General features: G+C 36.5%; 1 protein-coding gene across 5 annotated transcripts in view; it reads right to left on the bottom strand.

Annotated features, from left to right (window-relative positions):
• LOC106873383 (mucolipin-3) overlaps positions 1-23113 on the bottom strand; it is an 84361-nt gene that overhangs the window by 17361 nt on the left and 43887 nt on the right. For all 5 annotated transcript variants that reach the window (XM_014920725.2, XM_052969287.1, XM_052969286.1 and 2 more), the window contains 6 exons: positions 9214-9446; positions 5749-5940; positions 4569-4722; positions 2893-2992; positions 1171-1267; positions 135-225 (listed from right to left, as the gene is read on the bottom strand). In XM_014920725.2, the coding sequence (XP_014776211.1) occupies positions 135-225; positions 1171-1267; positions 2893-2992; positions 4569-4722; positions 5749-5940; positions 9214-9446 (867 nt within the window). The remainder of the gene's footprint in view (positions 1-134; positions 226-1170; positions 1268-2892; positions 2993-4568; positions 4723-5748; positions 5941-9213; positions 9447-23113) is intronic.

Raw genomic sequence — 23113 nt, 5'->3', positions numbered from 1 at the left:
AAGCAGTTTGAAGCTATTGCTGGGTTTTATCAAGAAAGCACAGTATAGTATCAATGAATAGATTTAATGACTTGGTTATTAACAGTCCAACATATTCCTTTGATGCAACCTCTTCTGAAAACACTGTTACTCACCTATTATTGATCCACGGCATCCTATTTCAGAAATGTTTGGATTGAGAAACACCAGCATTTGCCCATTGCGATCACTATTGTCAAATGTAATCTGTTCAAAGAAAATTAAAGAAAAAACATGGGAACAGGTAAATTATATATTAAAAGGAAACTACTCCATGGTTGGTCATGTCCAATGAGGACATTTAGTACTGGTTTAGTACTCTTTGGCAAAACACATTTGCCAATACCTATCTAGATACATTCATTGTAGTATCTACAAACACGTCATGTAACTGGTTCAGCATTTAAGCATGTAAAAATATTTAAAAATCCATAAACTTATGAGAAACTATCTACACACAGCCACAAGCTAAAAGCTTAACCCTTGCATTCTATGCTTAAATAAAGGACATTATTCTACAGCCTCAAGTTAATTTAAGTGGGGGAAATTAATGACTTCTACTTATAGGTGAATGTGCTCATACAGCAACAATTCACAATAGAGTACTTAACATCTAAACAATGGAAATATAGAACAGGAACATATTTATGAAATATTGGATATTTAAAAAGAAATTAAAAGCAGATAATTCATGGAGCAAACTTTCAACAATCACTTTTATATCTACAAAATATTTATGGTTATACAGCTGGAGAAGGGTGCGTGTGTGTGTGTGCGTACACAGGCGTGTGCGGTGTGTGTGTGTGTATATAAAACCCCAATTGCTTTTGTCTAATCAGCCAGGGTTGCTGCTATTGTTTAGACCCAAGTTGGCTGTGATTGAGCATGAGCACAGCTTGTATTACTGATGCTGTTTACAACTATCATGCAGTGCCAAATCTCACACACAATGGATTGATTTCTTTCAGTTTCCATCTACCAAATCCACTCACAAGGTTTAGGTTGGCCTGGGGCTATAATAATAGAAGACACCTGCCCAAGGTATCAACATAGTGGCAGGGGGAAACAAACTGGAAAATTGATGAAAAATAGTACCAAAACATTTTATAACATAATATATGTGAACATAAATAAATTAAAACGATAACTCACTGAAACATTCATCAGAAAACAGATAGGACATCGGTGAGGAACATCTAGCTCAAGACGCACTGTATGCACCAAGAAGTTGAGTTCAATTTTCAATAATCTAGAAAATAAAACAACAGTCACAAGTAAAGTACAAAGTCAGTCAGCTTATCACATTGAAAAATATGCAAAATATGAAGAGAAAATACATCAAACTATTTTCTCCTTTATCTTTATACCATTTTCCTCAGTTACAATGAAAGAGAAGATTCTTACACATTTAAACACTAGCATAAAAGAACTGTCCAAGCCAGTGGTTTTTTGAAGCGTGTGGCAAGGTGGTGACCGAGCATGGCCACAGTCCAAATACTGAAACCAGTGACAGTAAACTTATGGCTGAATGGTTAAGAAATTTGCTTTGTAATCACGTGATTTTGAGTTCGGTCCCACTAAATGGCACTTTGGGCAAGTGTCTTCTACTACAGCCTTAAGGTTGATCAAAACCTTATGAGTGGATTTGGTAGATGTATGCTGAAAGAATCTCATTGTGTGTGTGTGTGTGTGTGTGTGTGTGTGTGTGTGTGTGTGTGTGTGTGTGTGTGTGTGTGTGTGTGTGTGTGTGTGTGTGTGTGTATAAAGGATATGAAGGGTTTAGTTCACTGCTAATCTAAACAAATAGGTATACTGAGTAAGTGCTATAATTGGTCATCCGTCAGGTTCCAAGTTCACAGCTGAGGCTGGACCTAGGAATCCATATTTGGCTTCCAAGTTAGCAGGTATGCATTAGAGGAAAAGGACATCAAAACCCAGAAAGGACGAGTATCACAAATCATTTATAATAATTCAATTAGGGCAAGGTTAATTTGAAGTATTACAGCTGTTTCTGGGATATCCCAAGTGATGGGCTAGCATGTCCATACACTGGGTTTTCCATTAGAGACAAAGTGATTGTGTATGAAAGTACTACACAGGGAAATTCAGTTTATAAGGAATAAAAGAAAAATAAAGAGTAAAACTAGACAGGCGCAGGAGTGGCTGTGTGGTAAGTAGCTTGCTTACCAGCCACATGGTTCCGGGTTCAGTCCTACTGCGTGGCACTTTGGGCAAGTGTCTTCTACTATAACCTTGGGCCGACCAAAGCCTTGTGAGTGGATTTGGTAGACGGAAACTGAAAGAAGCCCGTCGTATATATGTATATATATATATTGTGTGTTTGTCCTCCCAACATCGCTTGACAATCGATACTGGTGTGTTTACGTCCCCGTAACTTAGAGGTTCAGCAAAAGAGACCGATAGAATAAGTACTAGGCTTACAAAGAATAAGTCCTGGGGTCGATTTGCTCGACTAAAGGCAGTGCTCCAGCATGGCCGCAGTCAAATGACAAACAAGTAAAAGAATAAGTGTATACAGCCATGCCTGAACTTTGGAATATTTCTGATGGAAGTACATTTCCATAAAGATCGATTAATATAAGAGGTGCACCGAAGGAACTCGAGTCTGAATCAGACCAGCAAGAACAGATTTCATATACCATCATTTAATGTCCACTTTCCATGCTGGCATGGGTTGAATAGTTTGATAGGAGCTGGCCAGGTAGAAGACCGCACCATGCTTCAATGTCTGCAGAGTGAACTAAGTGCTTTTTACATGGCACCAGTGCATTATATTTATGTAGAAGGTTGAAATAAAATTTTGGTTTAGAATTTTTTTTTTTTTTATATATTTTCAAAAAGAAGGAACCTCACCGATCCAAGCTTAAACGAATATTCTTTCGTTTCAGAAATTCTTTAAAATCAAACTTCACCGTTCCATTTCCAAAATCAACTTGTGTTACATTAGCACATGCTGAAAATAAAGTAGATAAGTGTAATCAATACAAGAGGTTTAAAATTTCGAAATTTTTTTTTTAAATCAGAGGGAAATTACTTTGAGATGTCAGCCATATAAAGAAAAAAAAACCATCCATTGTTTCTCATTAAATCAAGATTGCTCATGAATTGAAGAATATACCAGAGACTTGGTGGGAAGGAGGTATCTTTAAACCAAAAACCTAGACAAATGCCTGCAATAAAGTGGACTGTGCTAAAAGCACCCAAGGTGCCAGGTGATGGTATTAACATATTTAATACAGTGATTATCAAAAGCTGATAAAACATAATGGTTAGCCTGAGGCTATAATGTGGTGAGGAAAAGCAAATATTAGCTCAATGGCCAATATTATACAATATTACATTAAGCATTCAGCCAAGTATGGGAAATATGGGAGACAACTTTCAACAAGTTTCAATCTTATTAGACCTCCTCTGTGAAGCATAGATTTCTCAAATACTTGCTGAAGTAGTCGTAAGAAAACCACTAAGCAGATGTACAATAACATACAGGGAATAATTTGCTTTAAATTGTAAAATCACAGAAATTACCAAAAGCCTTTACAGGGTAGGAAGGTGTAAATCACAAACATTGAATATTTTTGGAAGATAGATTTAGTTTACTAGGTTATGATCTTATATGTTCAATTGCAATAGCAGGGAATGCTTATTCAAATTTAAATATTGTCTGAAGGTAATTTGTAAACAGATTAATCTAAAACTTTCTGCATCACTGCAAGTTTACTCATCACTCATTGTTTAACATCCACTTCCCATGCTTACATGGGTCACACAGAATCTGTCCAGGCAGCTTTTCTAGAAGGAGATGCCCTTCCTGTCACCAACCCTTACCTGTTTCCAAGCAAGGTAATATTTCTCCATGGCAAGACAGGTTTTTGCAAAATATTGGAAATAAATTACACTGCTTGTGTGACAGTGACACACATTTACAATTATTACATGATGTCATGACAAAGACACACACATACACACACACACAGGCTTCCTTCAGTTTTCATCCACCAAATCCACTCACAAGGTTTTGATCAGCCTCCAGCTACAGAAGACATTTGCCCAAGGTGTCACACAGTGGGACTGAACCTGAAACTATGCACACCTTCTTGACTTATGGCCTATATAACTGACGACCATCCACACTTACAACCACAAAAATAGATAAGAAGCTTAAAATAAGTTTAAAGATTTTTGGACATTGGGCATTGGACTGTGTGTATGATAACTATGGCAGTATCTGACAATGCAAGCCTCCCTCAGACCCAGGTATTCACTGCCTGTCACTGTCTCACTCAGTTGCATTTAAATGAAAGTGGTGTTGAAAAATATAAATCCAACATACGACCGGATTAACTTATGACCTGTCAGTTGGAACGGAACTTGCTCGTAAGTCAAGGAGAAGGTGCAGTTGGAAAGCAAATTTAACCACACAGCAACACCTGTGTCTACATAAGAGAAAAGATATAAGAAAAAAAAAACATTTTTAACAAACGGGAAAAGTTTAAAAAAATTAAAGGTAATTCTGATGGAACACTTACTGCGAATTAATCTTGGGTTGAAAATAAATGTTCCATTGGGAAAATAAGATCCAGAATAATAATTAGTTTTGCACATTGAAACAGTTGGAATTGTAGAAGCATTGTGGTTCCAGAAATGGTATCCTCCAATTGCTATGTGATTCATTTTACTGTACTGTAATAAGAATTAAAAAAAAAAAAAAAAAAAAAAAAAAAAAAAAAAAAAAAAAAAAAAAAAAGAAGTTTGATGTGTTAAACACAGTTTAATTCTACATTACTTGCTGAACAGCAGTATATTGTGTATCAGACTTAGCTAATGATAAAGCCTCTATATGATCACATAACTTGCTAGAAAAAGCAGCTACTTCTTGCATCAAATTACAATTTCTCGGCCTGGCTATGTGGGTGAGAAATTAGCTTTGTGACTATTTAATTCTGGGTTCAATCTCATGATGCAGCTCCATCATGTGTCTTCTACCATAGACTTAGGCTGACCAATGTCTTGAGTGAAATATTGTAGACAGAAACTGTAACAAAAAAAAAAAAAAAGGCAGTCTTACTGCTGATACAGCAGTCTTAACATGGGTAGTTTGACAGCCATTTGAGGATCTGCTGACTTTACTGTAGAAGGTGAGTATTTTATATATTACAGTTACATTACACTGAATATACTGGTTCTCGTCCGATAATCAAAGGTAATCAATGTCGAGCCTAGATAGTATTTAGGTAGGTGTCTGCTTGGGAAACCAAAGTGCCATAAGCATCTCACATTTATCTTAGTGGTTCAGCAAAGGAAGCCAATAGAATAAGTACCAGGCTTTAAAAAAATAAGAACTGGGGTCGATTCATTGGACTAAAATTTCTTCTAAGTGGTGTCCCAGCATGGGTGTAGTCTAATGACTATATATATAAGGCACCCAGTATGTTCTATAAAGTGATTGGTGTTAGGAAGAGTATCCAGCCATAGAAACCAAGCCAAAACAGCTGACAGGGGCCTGGTGCAGCTCTGGTCAAACCATCTAACCCAAGCCAGCATGGAAAATGGATGTTAAATGGCATTACACACAATGGGGTTCTATCCATTTCCATCTACCACATCTATTCACAAAGGTATGGTTGGTTTCGGATTATAGTAGGAGACATTTTCCCAAGGCGTCACAAATATTACATTCTCTCTCTAACACACAAATTAGTAACTTACCTGATTTGATACAAAATCAATATGTTCAAAAACAGAACTGATCTCATAGACAGCATATGTACCAGTTGCAGGCGGGTAAGGAAGGGTTTCATAGGCAGGTTCCCAGTCTTTCAGAAATAGGTGCTTCAATGATATAGTATTTTTCTCAACATAGTCCACAAAATTTCCTCGTTCCAAACCAAAAATGCACAACTGGAAACAAAGATTTCAAAAAACCAGAAGGTAAGTCATCATAACCATCTTCAAAACAATGCACAAAATTAAAAACACAGCACTACATGAAATTAAACATTTCAACATCCATTTTCCCATGGATCAGATGGAATTTGTCAGAGTAGGTTTTCTATCCTAGAGTTGCTGGTGACCTGGAGTTAAACAACAACACTTAAGCATTAGCTTTTTCACAATAACAACCTGTTCCCTTTCCCTCTCAAATAATATTGAAATACCTTAAAAAAAAAAAAAAGAAAGAAAGAAAGACATAAGCTGGATCAGATGTTTTACAGCTTTATCAAATCATCCCTGACTGAACAGATAGCTTTCAGCAATAATATTCAATCTTCTCAGACAATAGTGCAACACACACACAATTCTATCCTAATGTTGTCCATTTTTCTATGTTTGCATGGGTCAGGCAGAATTCACTGAGGTAGATTGCCTATGGCTGGATGCCCTTCCTGTTGCCAATCATCACTCGTTTCCAAGTAAAGTAATATTTCACTATTATCAATCCTACTTCAAAACAATGGTATGTGATTTGAGGGAGATTTGGCTGTTCTTTCTAGTGTGCCGAGCACAGCAGGTACCTCATTGGCTCTGAACAAATGGTACTTAATTTGGTACTCAGCTCAAAGTTCTGTAATGTAGAGTGGGTTTAGGAACAAAGATCTCCCAGGATAAAACTAGTACATAACAGATGGCTGAGGAAGCCATCCGCTATCTATTCAGTCATTACCACATTACAATTTTGTCATGTGATGTAAGTTGAATGACTCCAGCCTTCTGGTAAATAAAAGGCAGAAGAGCAGAAATTTTAATATAGTACAGCTTTGATAGTGAAAACAATAGAGATCTGAATATAAATATTTTTATTTAGCCCCAGACCATCTGACCTTTGTTTCAAGTCTAATGTATTCAGAACTACATAATCCTGGATTTATAAGTATCCTTACATTTTTAAGATGCTAGTGTATCACATGAGAATTTTGGTTGCCATTTCTGGCAGGTCAGTGACTACATAGAGGTACCACCATTGGCTGGTGTAGATGTTATAAAAATATGAAGGGGTAATTGGTGGAAGCTATTTCCTAAGTAGTTAATAGTTTAGCTTGAACTAATTAGTTTTTCAACCGAATTTTGTCAAACATTTGAAAAGAAACACTAGTTTTCTATTAGCACATACTATAAGCATTTGTGAAATGACAACTGACAATTTCTGTGTGCTTCCTACGCTTGTTATAATTGGCAACCAAACCACCCACAACATCACAGCAGAGATGCATTTGATAAACTAGACCAGGGTAGATCATGCCTGAAAATAGAAGAGATGGTTAAGGCTGAAATGCCTTCAGTCATAGGAGTTCAACCCAAGTTCACCTGGGTTTAAACAGCAACCACCACCATATATTTTGGAGGACACCTTCACTACAACCAACTTCTATCTCTTTAACACACACACACACACTTGAAATGGTTAAAATATCTCCAATGTTGAGTGAGAGACAGACAGAGACCAGATGTTTTTCAGCAGCTACCTAATTCAGTCCGATTCTAGTTCAAATATCACTAGGGGAGCCCGTTGATGAAATAAATTAACATAGACAAAAAAAATTTCATCATAGAAAAAAACATCCAGAAAAAATAATACTGTGTTTTGTTTAGTCAAAGCTCAGTAGCATTTACACTAATTACTTTTACAAATTTAATTGCCGTTGCCCCTGGACTGGCTCTTGTGCGGGTGGCACATAAAAGACACCATTTCGAGCGTGGCCGTTTTCGTGCGGGTGACACGTAAAAGCACCCACTACACTCTCTGAGTGGTTGGCGTTAGGAAGGGCATCCAGCTGTAGAAACTCTGCCAAATTAGATTGGAGCCTGGTGTTGCCATCCGGTTTCACCAGTCCTCAGTCAAATCGTCCAACCCATGCTAGCATGGAAGGCGGACGTTAAACAATGATGATGATGAAGATGAATTCCAATTTATTTACATTAAGAGATTGTGTGTATGTATATATTTCATCCTTTTAGCATCCACTTTTTCATGCTTGTATGGATCAGATGGAATTTATTCAAGTCACCAACCTATACCCGTTTCCAAGTAAGATGTTTCCCCATGACCAAACATTTTCAGACGACTGGAAATGAAGAGCTTCACTTGTATCATGGTGACACTTTTACAACTATTATGCAAATGTCAAGGAGTAACACATACGATGAAAGGCGTCATTCAGTTTCCATCAATCATATCCACAAACAAGGCTTTTGTTGGTCTAAAGCTTTAGTAGATGCCCAAGATTCCACACAGTGGTACTAAATCCAGAACTATGTCATTAGGGAGCGAACATCTTAACCACACCACCTCACCTTCACCCCACTCCCTCCACATACAGATGGTCTTAAAGTTGCTCATCTTATTGAGAATTAGTAAAATAATTTTCGGATAAACCAAAGAGATAAGATGACAAGAGCAACAGTGACAATAGTAGCAGCAGCAGCTTATTGTTGATCCTAAGATCTGATCCTAAATGAGAAGATTTTCAAGGAGAGGATTTCCAGCCTCAACGCTACCTTATCCAATGTAATCCTTCGATTGTTAAGGCAGTGGTGTGTAAATCAAGAGAAATTTGGCTGCACTGCTACTTCTAACAGTTTGAATTATCAGACACAGGATCCCATGCTGGCTCATTATATTTGATTCTGTTGCTTAATCCCAGATCAACCCCCTACGAAATAAACCTATGGTCAAAAGAAGAGGCAGCTGGCTGGGAATCAGTAGCTCAAAAGATTCCTGTCCAACTGATGCTAAAAGTGGAGAAGCTGACATAAAAATGCGAGTGACATGAAATAAGAATATCTTTCTTTTATCATTTACTTATTTCAGTCATAGGACTGTGGTTATGCCGGGGCACTGTCTTGATGTTGGTTAGTCAAACAGATCAACCTCAGTACTTATTTGTTGAGCCTGGAATTAATTCTGTCAGTTTCTTTTACCAAACTGCTAAATTATGGGGATGTAAACAAACCAACCCCAGTTGTTAAGCTTTGGCAAAGAGAAACTCCCACAACAGACTTTTACACATTTTCCATTGAACAAATTCATTCACAAGGCATTGGTCACCTCAGGGGTATAGTAAAAGACACTTCCTCAAAGTGCTGTGCAGTGGGACTGAACCCAAAACCAGGTAGTTACAAAGTGAGCTTCTTAATCACATAGCCTTGCCTATGTATAATAGGGAGTAAACTTACCTGTATTGTTACCAAAATAACTTTCACCACCTGTAACAACATCTTCCATGGTATTCGTTTTTTAGCTCTTAGCTTTTCTATGGGGTCCATAAAAAAGAATTTCAAACGTCGTCGCATCCGATCTTCCATGTCTGGAGTATAATATGAAGGCTGACGTCTTAATGGTGGTTTAGCATGCCCACTTGAATTTATGTTGGGGTGTCCATCTTCATAACCAATATTTCCTGCCATGTCTGTGAAAAAGTGAAGAGAAATAAATTTTGAGCGAGAGACAACAACCCTTCCAACTATTCTACATACATCAATCAATGCGGTTACCAAATGTCTGTGTCTGTATGTAAGACTTCAGACAAAACTGAATTCCCATTTGAGAGCACAACTACCAAAATGTACTCTCAACAGAAACACAGAAGCCATGGTTAATAACTTACATTAAAACCATTCAATTCACTTAACCCTTTAGCATTTAAACTAGCTATATCCAACCCAAATATCATACTGATTTTGTATTTAAAATGGCTAAATCTGGCCTCTCACCCCCATTCTAAAAATAATTTTACATCACTGAAATCATGAAGCTATGAGATAATACTCAATTAATTCAAAACAATACACATTACATTTGACAGAATTTGAATGTTAATTGAGTATAAAAAAAAAACATAAAAATACAGAATCCTCATCCTTAACCCTTTGCTGACCACATTTTTAATAAAATGCATTGCTGAAGTGTTTGCAATTCCTTTTGGAAATAAAGAATTTAAAGTGTTTTAGTAAAATAACTGAAAATAACTGCCACTATTAAGCTGGTGTTTGTAACAAAAGGATTTTACATAAAAGAATCATGTATAGTTTTAATTTAAACATGAACATTTTCAAAGGGCAGCTTTGAATCGGGTGGGTTGACATTGAAAGAGTTGGTTAAGCTTTAATAAAGACCAAATCTCACCTGACACTTGGTTGTAGTTTAGCTCGTTTGTCGCCATATTGCTGTTGGAATACACTGTCTTTGTTTCAATTTATTTAGAAAATTAAGGATCTACTAAAATAACTGTTATTTTAAGCTGGGGCATAAAACAATTTAGAATTTTGATTTAAAATGTAGTTTAGATCACTTTGAATCATGAAGCATGACTCATAAAAACGAAGAGTGATTTCCTGTGGGTTGACATCAATGGGGTAAGTTTGACAATTTCGGCTCGTAACCCATCACATTCTTTTCTACTCTAAGTACAAGGCCCGAAATTTTGGGGAAGGGGGTGGGGGAAGTCGATTAGATTGACCCCAGTACCCAACTGGTTCTTAATTTATCGACCCCAAAAGGATGAAAGGCGAAGTCGACCTCAGTGGAATTTGAACTCAAATTGTAAAGACAGACAAAATACCACTAAGCATTTCACCCAGCGTGCTAACGTGTCTCACTGCCTTAAACCCACAATGTTATTGCAACACCATCAAAAGAGATCAAATAATTTTAGACAATACACTGAAGTAGTAATTCTCACCATGACTTACTTGTTGAGGATTTAAACTTAGTATCATGAATACATGACCTCCCCACCCTGAGTATATAAAACAAACACAAGGCAAAAAGGGAAACATTATCTATGTAGTGTCTTCTTGCAGCTATATCTAAGCTATGTGTACAGATATCTTTTCTGGAGATATTGTGTTGTACTAGCCAAAGCATAAAACACTGCCAGCATTTTTTTTTTTTTTTCTAAAGAGAAAAGCAGAAACAAAAATGCATAAACTCCCTATTTTATGAAGGTTAGTAATATTAAATGGTGAGAGAAACAACTTCTGTAAGAGACACTGTAGAGAAAACAAAAAGGTAAAGAGGATAATATACAGCAAAGTACCTAACACTAAGACTTCTCTACAAGTTATTCTGATGCTGAGTTGGATTAAAAATACAATGAAAGAGGATCAGTTTCCTATGCTCTCATCCAAATCTGCCCATATGACTAATCTTAATCATATGACTAATCTTAATCATATGACTAAGCTTAATCAATTTGTATGTATCCTCAAGTGTCAAAAATTTAATAAAGGATATTATAAAATTAGAACAGTGGAGGCGAAATGAAAGAGGAAATTAAAAGCAATGAGCCTTAAGCAGGAAATATAATTTAATGTACTTCACATCATTTATCTAGGAGGAAGCAAATTCTAAATCTTCTGGGATAGACTGGTGTCCTATAAGAGAGGATTAATCTTATCTAAACCCAACTGATGATGGAGCTAAAAAAAATCTCACACCTTAGGTTTTTTTATGTATCAATCAATAGGCGTAGGAGTGGTTGTGTGGTAAGTAGCTTGCTTACCAACCACATGGTTCCAGGTTCAGCCCCACTGCGTGGCATCTTGGGCAAGAGTCTTCTACTATAGCCTCGGGCCGACCAAACCCTTGTGAGTGGATTTGGTAGACGGAAACTGAAAAGAAGCCTGTCGTATATATGTGTGTGTGTGTGTGTGTGTGTGTGTGTGTGTGTGTGTGTTTGTCCCCCCAACATCGCTTGACAACCGATGCTGGTGTGTTCACGTCCCCGTAACTTAGCGGTTCGGCAAAAGAGACCGATAGAATAAGTACTAGGCTTCCAAAGAATAAGTCCTGGGGGTCGATTTGCTCGACTAAAGGCGGTGCTCCAGCATAGCCATAGTCAAAAGACTGAAACAAGTAAAAGAGTAAAAAGAGTAAAGAGAGTGTACATAAACTGCTGTTGAGCACTAGGCTAGCCTTCACTGAACTGAAGGAATTAGATTACATTTAATTCAACATAGTACCTCATCCTACAACTAGCCCGTCTCTTTAGAGTGAGAAGATACTTCAGCCCCCAACAATTAGATGTGCTGCAAAGTTCAGCTGAGGTCTAAAATGAAGTGTTGCTCTCAGGTCTGGGACATAGTTGGGTAGTCTAGGATGTCAATTTGGCATAAATCATTCAAAGACATGGACCAGGATCTTTCCTAGGTGTGCAATCACTTCTCTCAACCTTTTCTACCAGTACTATAATATGCTCTGCTCCCTGGAGCTGGTTGGGCACCTGTCACTCAAGCATTCTTGTCCACCTCCCATTCCCCTCCTTATGTCCATGTTCCACCCCAAGTCCTACACTAATCACTACACCTATTTCTTCCTTCCCAGGACATTGGCCCTCTGGAACCCCACAGGTGTTCCAAAGGGCCAAAAGGTTCAAGAGTACCATTTATGGCACCAATCTTACTGGTCAAAGAGGAACACGACCTCTTCCTGCAGACCAAGCGAGTTTAAAAATAAGCAAAAATATGTAAAGTTTATTAACCCTTTAGCATTTAAACTAGTCATATCTGGCCAAAATATTCTCCCTGTTCTGTGTTCCTACTGGCCAGATCTAGCCTCTCACACTTATTCTAAAGATAAACAATAGCATCATTGAAATCTCAAAGCTATGAGATAAAGCAGGATTAATTCAAAACAAGTGAAAATTATGTATTATGGTAAACTGAGCAATCTGAATACTTAATGGTTAAAATCACATTAAAAAAAAAATAGAAAACCAACATCAGTTTGACCCTGTTTCACAGTTTAGTGTTACTGTTCAATGAGACAAGCATGAATTGTACTAAAATCTTATAAACTATTTTAAATATTGGCCCATAGCTGGCCTTCAGAAATAAAAGCATATCTGTATAATAAATAAATAAATAAAAGGAGGGGGCAATGTATACCCTGCACACAGATAAAGTTCTTCACAAATTATAGTATGGCTTACAATGTGTCATTTATCCATGCTTTTTAATTGAACTGAATTTTTATTTTATTTTTAAGTATCACCTTTTATGCTTCAGTGATATTAAGAAACCAATTAGTAAATAAACGAAACCCTCATGTCCATCACTTTACACACAGAGTCACATATCTATGTATGCATGCATGCACGTGACTATGCACTTAGGTACACCATGATCTATACACATGCAGATGAGGGTCAATTTATATGAAAAAGTGAACACTTGCTTATCGGGAAATTTGTAAGTTCAATATTTATTTATTTTAATATCACCATTATAGGTATTTATACTCTGGTGAAATTAAGATATCAAGTCATAAATTAAGCATCACCATTATAGGTATTTAAATTCCAGTGAAATTAAATCAACTCGTAAATAAACGAAACCCTTGAATCCATCGCTGTACACACACAGTCGCATATGTATGTACGTACGTACATGTCTATCATGGTAGACATATGAAAAAGTGAACAAAATAGTATGACTACTTGCTTATCAGGAAATTTTAAAGTTTGATTTTTGTTTATTTTTTTTTAAGTATCACCATTACAGGCATTTATACTCCAGCGAAATTAAGTCAACTCATAAATAAATGAAACTCTTGAATCTATCATTGTACATACACAGAGTTTTGCAAATCTATGTATTTCTGTATGTATTTACGCACACATGTCTACACGCATAGATACACCATGATCTATACACATGCAGATGAGGGTAGATTCATATGGAAAAGAAAGTGAACAAAATAATATGACCACTTGCTTATCGGGAAATTTGTAAGTCCATTTTTTTTTTTTTTTCGAAGATAATCAAACTAAATGTTCATTTCAAGCCACTCACCCAATGAGTATTTCTGCCAAGTGTGGTAAAAATCCATTCAGCTGTTTTCCAGTAATTTTGCAAACACACAGACAAAAACAAGTGATTACAATACCCTGCTTTCGCTTACACATGCAGGGTAAAAATAATGAAATTGTATACTGTGCTCAAGTGCACTGAAGTTGATAACAAAAAGAACATCTTATTAGTCAATTTGACCTTTTGTCCAAAAGGATTCACCATGGTACTCTCTCAAACATTTCATATCTAAGATTTGACCAATGTGTCCCTTCCTTTTTAAGACAGCAAAGTATGTTATAAGAGAGATTGGCTGCCATTTCTAGTAGTTTGGGTAGCAGCAGTCAGGCTTCTAGGACTAACCTGTATGATGGATGTTCAATTATCAGGGAAGTCAAAAAGAACATACAGAGAATTGCTTACTATTAAGCCTACAAATTAGCCCTCATCAAGAAGACCTATAATTGCAAGCATTCCAGCTATGATCATCCCATCTTTTTTTCAACTTCAGTGTATACAGAACCACATTTTATTCAAATATCTCCTTCCATTTTTTTTTTAATGGTAGGGTGTGACTTGATAATTTAACTGCTATTTTTAACAACTCAAATGACTCCTGTAGAGGCTTACCTCATTAGATTCAGAAAGATATGGTTTAATTTTAAAAAGATTGGTACTGATATGAATGGATTTAAAATTATGCAGAAAATTTAATGAAAAATTAACATTTTTTCCATCGAACAGTAAATTAAACTATGGAACAAGGTCAAAAGTGATACCATATTTGTCTTATCTGATTTTAAATTTAAACATTACATTTGACATAACTATACTCTCTTACTTGTTTTACTCATTGGACTGCACCCAAGTTAGAGCACCACTTTGTAGATTTAATCATACAAAGTGGACCCCAGTGCCTATTTTAAGTGATACTCATTGTATTGGAGTCTTTCGCTGAAGCACAAGGTTACAGGGATGTAAACAAACCAACACCAGTTGTCAAGCAGTGGGGGTGGGGCAAACACAAACATACACTTGCGCATGTGCACACGTACACACAATTTATGTCTGCCAAATTTACTCTCGCAAGACGTTGGTTGGTCTGAGGTTACAGAAGACACTTGCCCAAGGTGTCATGCAATAGGATTGAACTTGGAACCGTGTGGTTGGGAAGCAAACTTCTTAACCACACAACTATGCCTGTAAATAAATTTACATTTTTAACTCAAATTCTGCAGCAGACAGAACCAAACACTTAAAAAGTTGTTGGAGCTTCAGTCTCTTGCCAACTCAAAATATATTGAGCGAATAAAGGAGCTTTTACATGATCATCCAAATTTCAAGAAATAGCAACGGAAACCACCCTCAAACCACACCTTACACTTGAAAGTGGGGTATAATGGATTATACAGTCCAAGAAAAGCCCGTTAAAAAATGAGTTTGAACAATCAATTTCCATACAGTCTACTGCCAACATGTGCTTTTATACAAGAGCTTGTACATCTCATTCATTGTTGTTGTTCCTCAACTCAACCCTGGTGAACAACAGCAGCAGCTCACTACAGGAAACAGCAGCCAAAACTGATTTAAGTATTAAAGAAAGGCCAACGAAGCAATGCATTCATTTACCGAAATTTAAAGAATGCCAACATTGCAATAATTTCCTCTCTTTTTAAGTAGGAGCAACTGTTTTATATATTTCAATGCTAGTTATAATAATAATAACAATAATAATGATGACTTTTGGTAAATGTGAATATTTTTACAGCTGGATGTGTCTGCTTTCGCTAGCTGCTCGGTGGGAGTGCCATATTGCATCATGTGATTTAGAAGCCCTTGTATAAAAAGAGTACAACATGATGTCTGCAGACTATGTGGAAATGGAGACTATCTGATTAGAAATCCAACAGGTTATTTCTTTGTTTTATTACCTACCCCTTCCTCCCAGCAGTGTATTTCGGAAACACTCGTCTAAAGTGGGGGTAAAACAGTCGTGAATGTTGCTTATCGAAGGAAGATAAATAAACCATCTGTAGAAACACTTATTTGTTTAACTAAAGGTAAATAGAACTAATAAAGAAATACAAGAAACAACCAAAAAGGATGCAATATAAAACCATAGATATCCATACAGAAACTTGGATACACTTGCACCGATGTTGTGAGTGTAGTGAACCTGAACCACTGTATACAATAAGCTGCTCATATATTTTATGTAAAACGTTTTATCGTTTACTTGTGTAAGTCATTGGATTGCAGGTATGCTGGAGTATTACCGTGAAGGATTTAGTTTAACAAATCAACCTCAGTACTAATTTTCTAAATCTGGCACTTATCCATCCTATTCCTTTTGCTGAAACACTAAGTTGAGAGGATGTAAACAAACCAACACTGGTTCTCCAGTGGTAGTTTGGGGACAAAGACATGCATACATATACGAAGGGGTGCTGAAAAGATCCTGGCTTTGAGTAAAAGGAAATACAGGAGGATCAGTTAATTATGATCTTATTCAACATATTCCCCCTCTCAGATTCACACACATATTGCAGTACTCTCTCAGTTTTTCTAAGCCCTGTGAAAGCACTTGGAAGGTTGGGCCTCCAACCAAGCCTTTGATGATACTCTTAAAGCCAGGAAGTTTTCAGCCCCCCCCCCCCCTGTATATCATTATCACATCTAATTTCCTTTTTCCAAGCTGGCATGATTTCGATGGTTTGACATACAGTTGGGCTTCAACACATTTTACATTCACTCACAAGGCATTATAGAAGAGGCTATAATAGAAGACACCTAAGGCTATAATAGAAGACATCTGCCCAAGGTGCCATGCAAACCACATGAACCTGAAACCACATGAACCTGAAACCACATGGTTGCTAAACAAGTGAATGTTATGCTTATTCTTCATGGTTTTAAATCAATTATGTATTATCTCATAGCTTCAAGATTTCTGATGATGTGATTTGTTTATTTTTAGAATGACATTGTAGGGTAGGTGTGAGAGGCCAGATACAGCCAAAAAGTTCATTTAAATGTTACAAATACCAGTCTGTTAATAAAGTTATCTTATTTAAATTCTTTGCCATTTTCATAATTAATTGCAATTACCTAAATGAAATGAGGGTATTCTATTTCAATTAGGAATATGGTAATGAAAGGGTTAGAGCACTGGTACCCAAGCAGGAAATTAACCAAAATATTAAGTCAATAACAAGGTTGATCTTTTAAAATTTTTCATTGAGGAAAAGACACTAGAAATTGTGATAAATAGGCATTCTTAAAGGATTTTTACAAGTGAATTCAATAAGTTCCTATGAAAATTCAAAAGCAAGCTTCCTTTATAACTTAGTAACACAAATTCACAAATCACATACTGCTTAAATGAATGCAAATTACAAAGCAAGTAGAGTAAAGTCTCTTGACTAAGGTGACAATATGACACTTGCAACAGAGCTTCTATATCTACTAACTGTAATATGTGAGTTATGTAAAAAAACTTGTATGTTCACTCAACCTACTAGAAATAGCTAAATTTCTCTTAAATCCAACTATGCTAAAAAGACTTTTTCAGATAATGTATCTATATTATCTAATATAAGATGGTCATGGGTAAATCGTTTGGATCATAGGTCTGCTTGATAATATCTGACCTGGGCTAAACAACTCAGTGCAGTATTAAATATGTTATGTTGACACGAGATCTTTGTTCATAGAGGAGGAGGGAGAGTGATTCGACTCCAGTATGTGATTGGCACTTAGTTTACTGTCATAAAATAGAGCATCAAGTTGTGTTTCATTGCATCAAAAAGTAATTTAGCCAGTTGATGGAGTTAATATCAGGATGAAATAAGTACTGGAAGTTTGTGGGTATAATAAACTAAAACGCCTTAACCCGTTAGCATTCAAACTGGCGACATCCGGCCCAGATATCCTACCTGCTTTATGTTCAAACCAGCCATATCCAGCCTATCACGCCTATTCTACAATGTCAATCTAAAAATAAGTAATCACATCATCGAAATCTCAAAGCTTCAAGATAATGCATGATTAATTGAAAACAGTGATTAAATAAACATTTCATTTGATAGAGTAATCTGAATTCTAGATGGTTAAAGGTGTGGACTTAGAATGGTTATGGCTTAATGGCCGAAAGCAGTAAATAAATCTGAAAGTGAAACTAAAAGAGCTTAGTTCAGCAATACCATTACTACTACTGCTCCACTGCCTTTGTTAGACCAATTGGGATGGAGGTATTACTTCTTTAGCACAGAGCTACATTTGTATAGTAAAGGGAGAGCAAGATATGAGGAGGTTTCTATCTTCAGTGCTATAATTTCTACTGCCCTTGTTTAACCAATTGAGACCGAGGTCTTAGTTCTTCAGTACAGAGCTACACTGGTATAAAAAAAAAAAAAAGAGGGAGAGCAGGAGGTTAGAATGTTCCTATATTTCTCCAAGTCATCAGCAAAATAAGAATCAAACTTAGACAGTTGTCTAGGCTCTGGTTGTGGCTTATGTCGTTCGCACTCCGTCGCTTACGACGTCGAGGGTTCCAGTTGATCTGATCAACGGAACAGCCTGCTCGTGAAATTAACGTGCAAGTGGCTGAGCACTCCACAGACATGTGTACACTTAATGTAGTTCTCGGGAGGTATTCAGCGTGACAGTGTGACAAGGCTGACCCTTTGAATTACAGGCACAACAGAAACAGGAAGTAAGAGTGAGAGAAAGTTGTGGTGAAAGAGTACAGCAGGGTTCGCCACCATCCCCTGCCGGAGCCTCGTGGAGCTTTAGGTGTTTTCGCTCAATAAACACTCACAATGTCCGGTCTGGGAATCGAGACCGCGGTCCTATGACCGCGAGTCCGCTGCCCCAACCACTGGACCATTGCGCCTCCACTGGTTGTGGCTTATAAACAGGCAATAATAAAAAGAAAACAGGAAATACAATACACACAGTCATACACCCTATCAGTACTCACACTTCCTCAAACATAGTTTACAAAAGTAAACAGGACTTTCTAATGTGCAGATTAGATCATTTCCTGGGACATTAGCAACACAAGTCAGAGTAGATTCCAAACTGAGAAGCAAAAGAACTTACCAACAGAACCTTGATGCTCACCATCTCCTTCCATTACTCAATAATAAACCAATGCCAGACTAATGAAAATTATGTGATAACCCAATATATAATTGTTATCAAATGAACAAATTGTGTTAACTTATCAGTTACAGATTGTTTAGGAGGAAGACAATTGCAGTGAGAGAGAGAAAGAGACGATGACAGACAGAAAGAAAGAAATAAGCTGGTTATAAAATTATGTAAGCATAAAATACAAATTTGCTGATTGAAGATGATAACATGGAAAGCAGAATAGCATCTTTGCTTTAATTAACCTTTTGTCTATCAAAAGTAGCTTCATAAGTTTATTCTAAATGTCCATGTTTGTTTTCAGACCAAGTTAGCCCTTGTTTCACATGTTCTGAGTAATATAAGCTTTCGTTTTATAAATCCCAAGTTACGTTTGGAAAAAAAAAAACAGGAATGTGTATCATATGATGCCTAGATGCCAGGGAAATGTAGCAAAGGGCAAAAATAAATAAACAAACAAAAAGCACAGTAATGCCTGTATGAATAAGATCAGGATACCACAAATAAAAACCAGAATCTAAGGAAAATATGCTCTGCAGGACAAAATTGATTTATTGTAATTTGTAAATTTATTTAAGTTTGTATACTCTAGCAGCCATGGAAAGATGAATTTCAAAAGCTGTACTTTTGGACAGAGAAAAATTTTTTTGTCACTTAAGGTGTTTCTCAGAACATCAAGATTTCCATCTTAACATTCAAATTTAGGAGAATTTGTAAACTTCATGACAGTTAAACTAACGTAAATCTTCTATAATGCATTACTATTTATATGCTGTATGGTAGCTGAGCAAGTGAGCTGAGTAAAGCTAGCCTCAAGTTAAAATTGTACCAGACTGAAGCAGTAAGAATCCTGCTTTATGGGGAACACCCTGCTCAAGGACAAATGATATTGCGGAAAAAGGAAGAAGTTATGTATAAAACAATTAATTTCTCCCTCCCTCCAGCTGTCAAATCCTGGAGGTTCTATGAGGTCAAAGGTAGGAGGGCCAACAGTGATTATGATTAATGGGTACCTTAATTAGCAAGTGAATGACTATGGGTTTTTTTATTTTTACATCTGATTTATGAGAAAGTCAAGAGATGATTCAGCAATTAAAAAAAAAAAAAAAACTGATTAGTAATCAGGTTTAATTTTTTGCTTCAGAAATTGTCTTACATTTTTCAATTTATTAGTACAAATTAATAGATATATTGAATATTATGGAAAGAAAAATGAGTAAAAAGGAATAAAATATTGCATGGGAGTCACAGGTATGCTAGTTTGTTTCTAAAGGTAGCAGCTTGTCAAAAGATCAAAGACTTTCCAATATAGCAAAGGTAATTTTTACTAATCCCTCCATAGACACTATCTGGAGGTACAGTTTACTGCATTAAGCAACCAAACTATTTATTCTTTTATTAGTTCTAGTCTTTGAACAGGATGGCTATGCTGGGAGACCATCTTTAAAGATTTTTTGTCAATTAATATTAACCCTGCAGAAGTTAGTCTGGCACTTATTTTCTAAATTTCTATTTGAACTGATAAGCCCACCTTGGCATAAGGGGCATAAAATATTTGTATCTGACTAATCTATTGGTAATCTTTCCCTGCCCCCATTCATACGAGGTTCAGCACAGTTTCTGTACACCAAATTTCATTTATAAGGTATTCATCAACCCAAGACAATGGTAGAAGGTACTTATCAAAACGTGTTGTGCAAAGATTGAACCCAATGACACATGACAGCATAGCAAACTTGTTAAACATTCAGCCCTACCTGTTATTGATTTCTAATATGGAACATCACATATTTTAGCGAAGGATAGAGCAAAGTTAAATGTCCCCAGTACATGACTGGTCTTAATATAATCAACCCCCACCATGAAGAAGGCTGAAAGACCAATTTGATTTGTATAATTAACCAATGTTTTGTTGACCCAATGTTGAACACAAATGCTTTAGGCTTCAAGCAAAAAAAAACAAACAAAAAAAAACAACCTTATTGACTTAAGCAAAGTTTTCTGGTGAAATAATGTTGGATGCTCTATTATCATTACCTTCACCCACCTCAGTCACATGACTTTTAGAGAGCCCTACCCAGCAATTTTTTGTTTCGAGGCCCCATCCCTTCAATCAAAATTCATAATCTACACACCTTTTATTCATAGTTATATTTTACTTTATTTTATCTCAAGTTCAATATTTCCTGTTATCTTAAAGAACATCTTTAAAAGAATAAGTTAAATTTATTTATGCCTATTACAAATAGTTTAATTCTTGTTCAACATCTTAACCAAAGTAAACAGATGACTCACCTACGTACTTTGATCTTAACATGGGGACCCTCAACTGTGGAGGTCCCCTGTGACTACAGGGGTTGCAGGAGCTTAGCAACAGCCCTGCCTTCACCTCTAGTATACTTTTGCACAATCAACCACACAGTGGTGCAATTTTAGCATTAGTGTCACAACAAAACAATTACATGAAGAAAATATAGTACAGAAATCCTCCTTGATCACTATGCTGCCCATCTTAACATCAGAACATATTCTATTAGATCTCAGACAAGAAAAGCTAAATAGTAAGCTAAAATCATTAGGGAATTAAATGATTCAAAAAATGACATCCACACACTACTGTTTCATTGAACACCATCAACAAGGTTTTAACATGCTGTAATGGTAGGAATGCCCTTCTTAGAGACCAACTTGTAGATGTTCAAATTGAACTGTATCAATTTCACAATAGTGTGTGAAAGTTATGGGCACTGCTACTATCGCCTGACTAAAACATTTAAAATATTTTACATGAATCACTAAGCAAATATACACAAAATCTCTATTTATAGTAGAAAAATAAAATTGTTTAGAAATTTATTTTGAAAAACTATGTTTATGATGACAAACAGAAGTTGAGCTGCAATGAAACATCTATGTGGTTGCTTATTCTGCTAGAAATAGCAGTCATATCTTAAAAAGGTATTGTTTAAAATGGTATACAAAAAAAAGAAGAAAAAAAGGACACATTGGTCACAGTTGAAATGGTCTTTGACCATAGGTCTCTGATCAAAGCTGACCTGAGGTGAAACAAAGAGTTGAGTCAATAAGAAAATCTAAGTCATTATTTATCCTGTTAGAAATAGCAACAAAATCACCCCCAAATCACACCCTACAGCCTTAAAAACAATGAGCATGTTAGTTATAATGCACTCTCTGATATACAAAAAGATAGCCGGAATGCCCTTAATCAAAGATCTGCTTGATCAGTAATAAGCTACAGTTAATCAACTGTATCATTTGAATATCGGTATACCCAATGTAGTAAGGCAGCAAGCTGGCAGAAAAGTTAGCATAGCAGGAAAAATGCTTAGCAGTATTTCACGTCTTTTACATTCAAATTCTGCTGAGGCCAACTTTGCCTTTCATCCTTTTGGGGTGAATAAATTAAGTATCAGTTCCATACTGGAGAGGGAGGAGAAGTCGATCTAATTGACTGGCCCCCTCCACAAAAATTTCAGGCCGTTTGCCTAGAGTAGAAAAGTACACCAAATGTAGTGAAGATTAGTTTCAAATTCTGACATGAGGTCATTAATTTTAGAGTGATGGGGCACACCAGTTACATCATACCCAGTGCCTGGTACTTATTTTGTCAACCCCCAAAAGGGAAGGCAAAGTTGACATCAGGGGAATTTGAACTCAGTGTACAGAACTGGAAGAAATGCCAAGTCTTTTGTCCAGTATAATAATGATTCTCTGCTTGTGTGTGTGTGTATGCATATACACATGCATTATATAAATATATATATATATGGTGAAAAACTAGAGGTAGTCGATAGCTTCCGCTATCTGGGCGACCAAGTTAGTAGTGGGGGTGGGTGCGCTGAAAGTGTAGCTGCTACAATAAGAATAGCCTGGGCAAAGTTTAGAGAGCTCTTACCCCTGCTGGCGACAAAGGGACTCACTCAGAGTAAAAGGCAGACTGTATGACGCATGCGTACGAACAACCATGCTACATGGCAGTGAAACATGGGCTGTAACTGCTGAGGACATACGTAAGCTCGCAAGGAATGAAGCCAGTATGCTCCGTTGGATGTGTAATGTCAATGTGAATACCCGTCAGAGTGTAAGTATCTTGAGAGAAAAGCTGAACATT

This window comes from Octopus bimaculoides, chromosome 7 (genome assembly GCF_001194135.2).
Source record: "Octopus bimaculoides isolate UCB-OBI-ISO-001 chromosome 7, ASM119413v2, whole genome shotgun sequence".
NCBI classification, from domain to species: Eukaryota; Metazoa; Mollusca; class Cephalopoda; order Octopoda; family Octopodidae; genus Octopus; species Octopus bimaculoides.
This window is presented reverse-complemented; position numbering and strand designations above follow the sequence as displayed.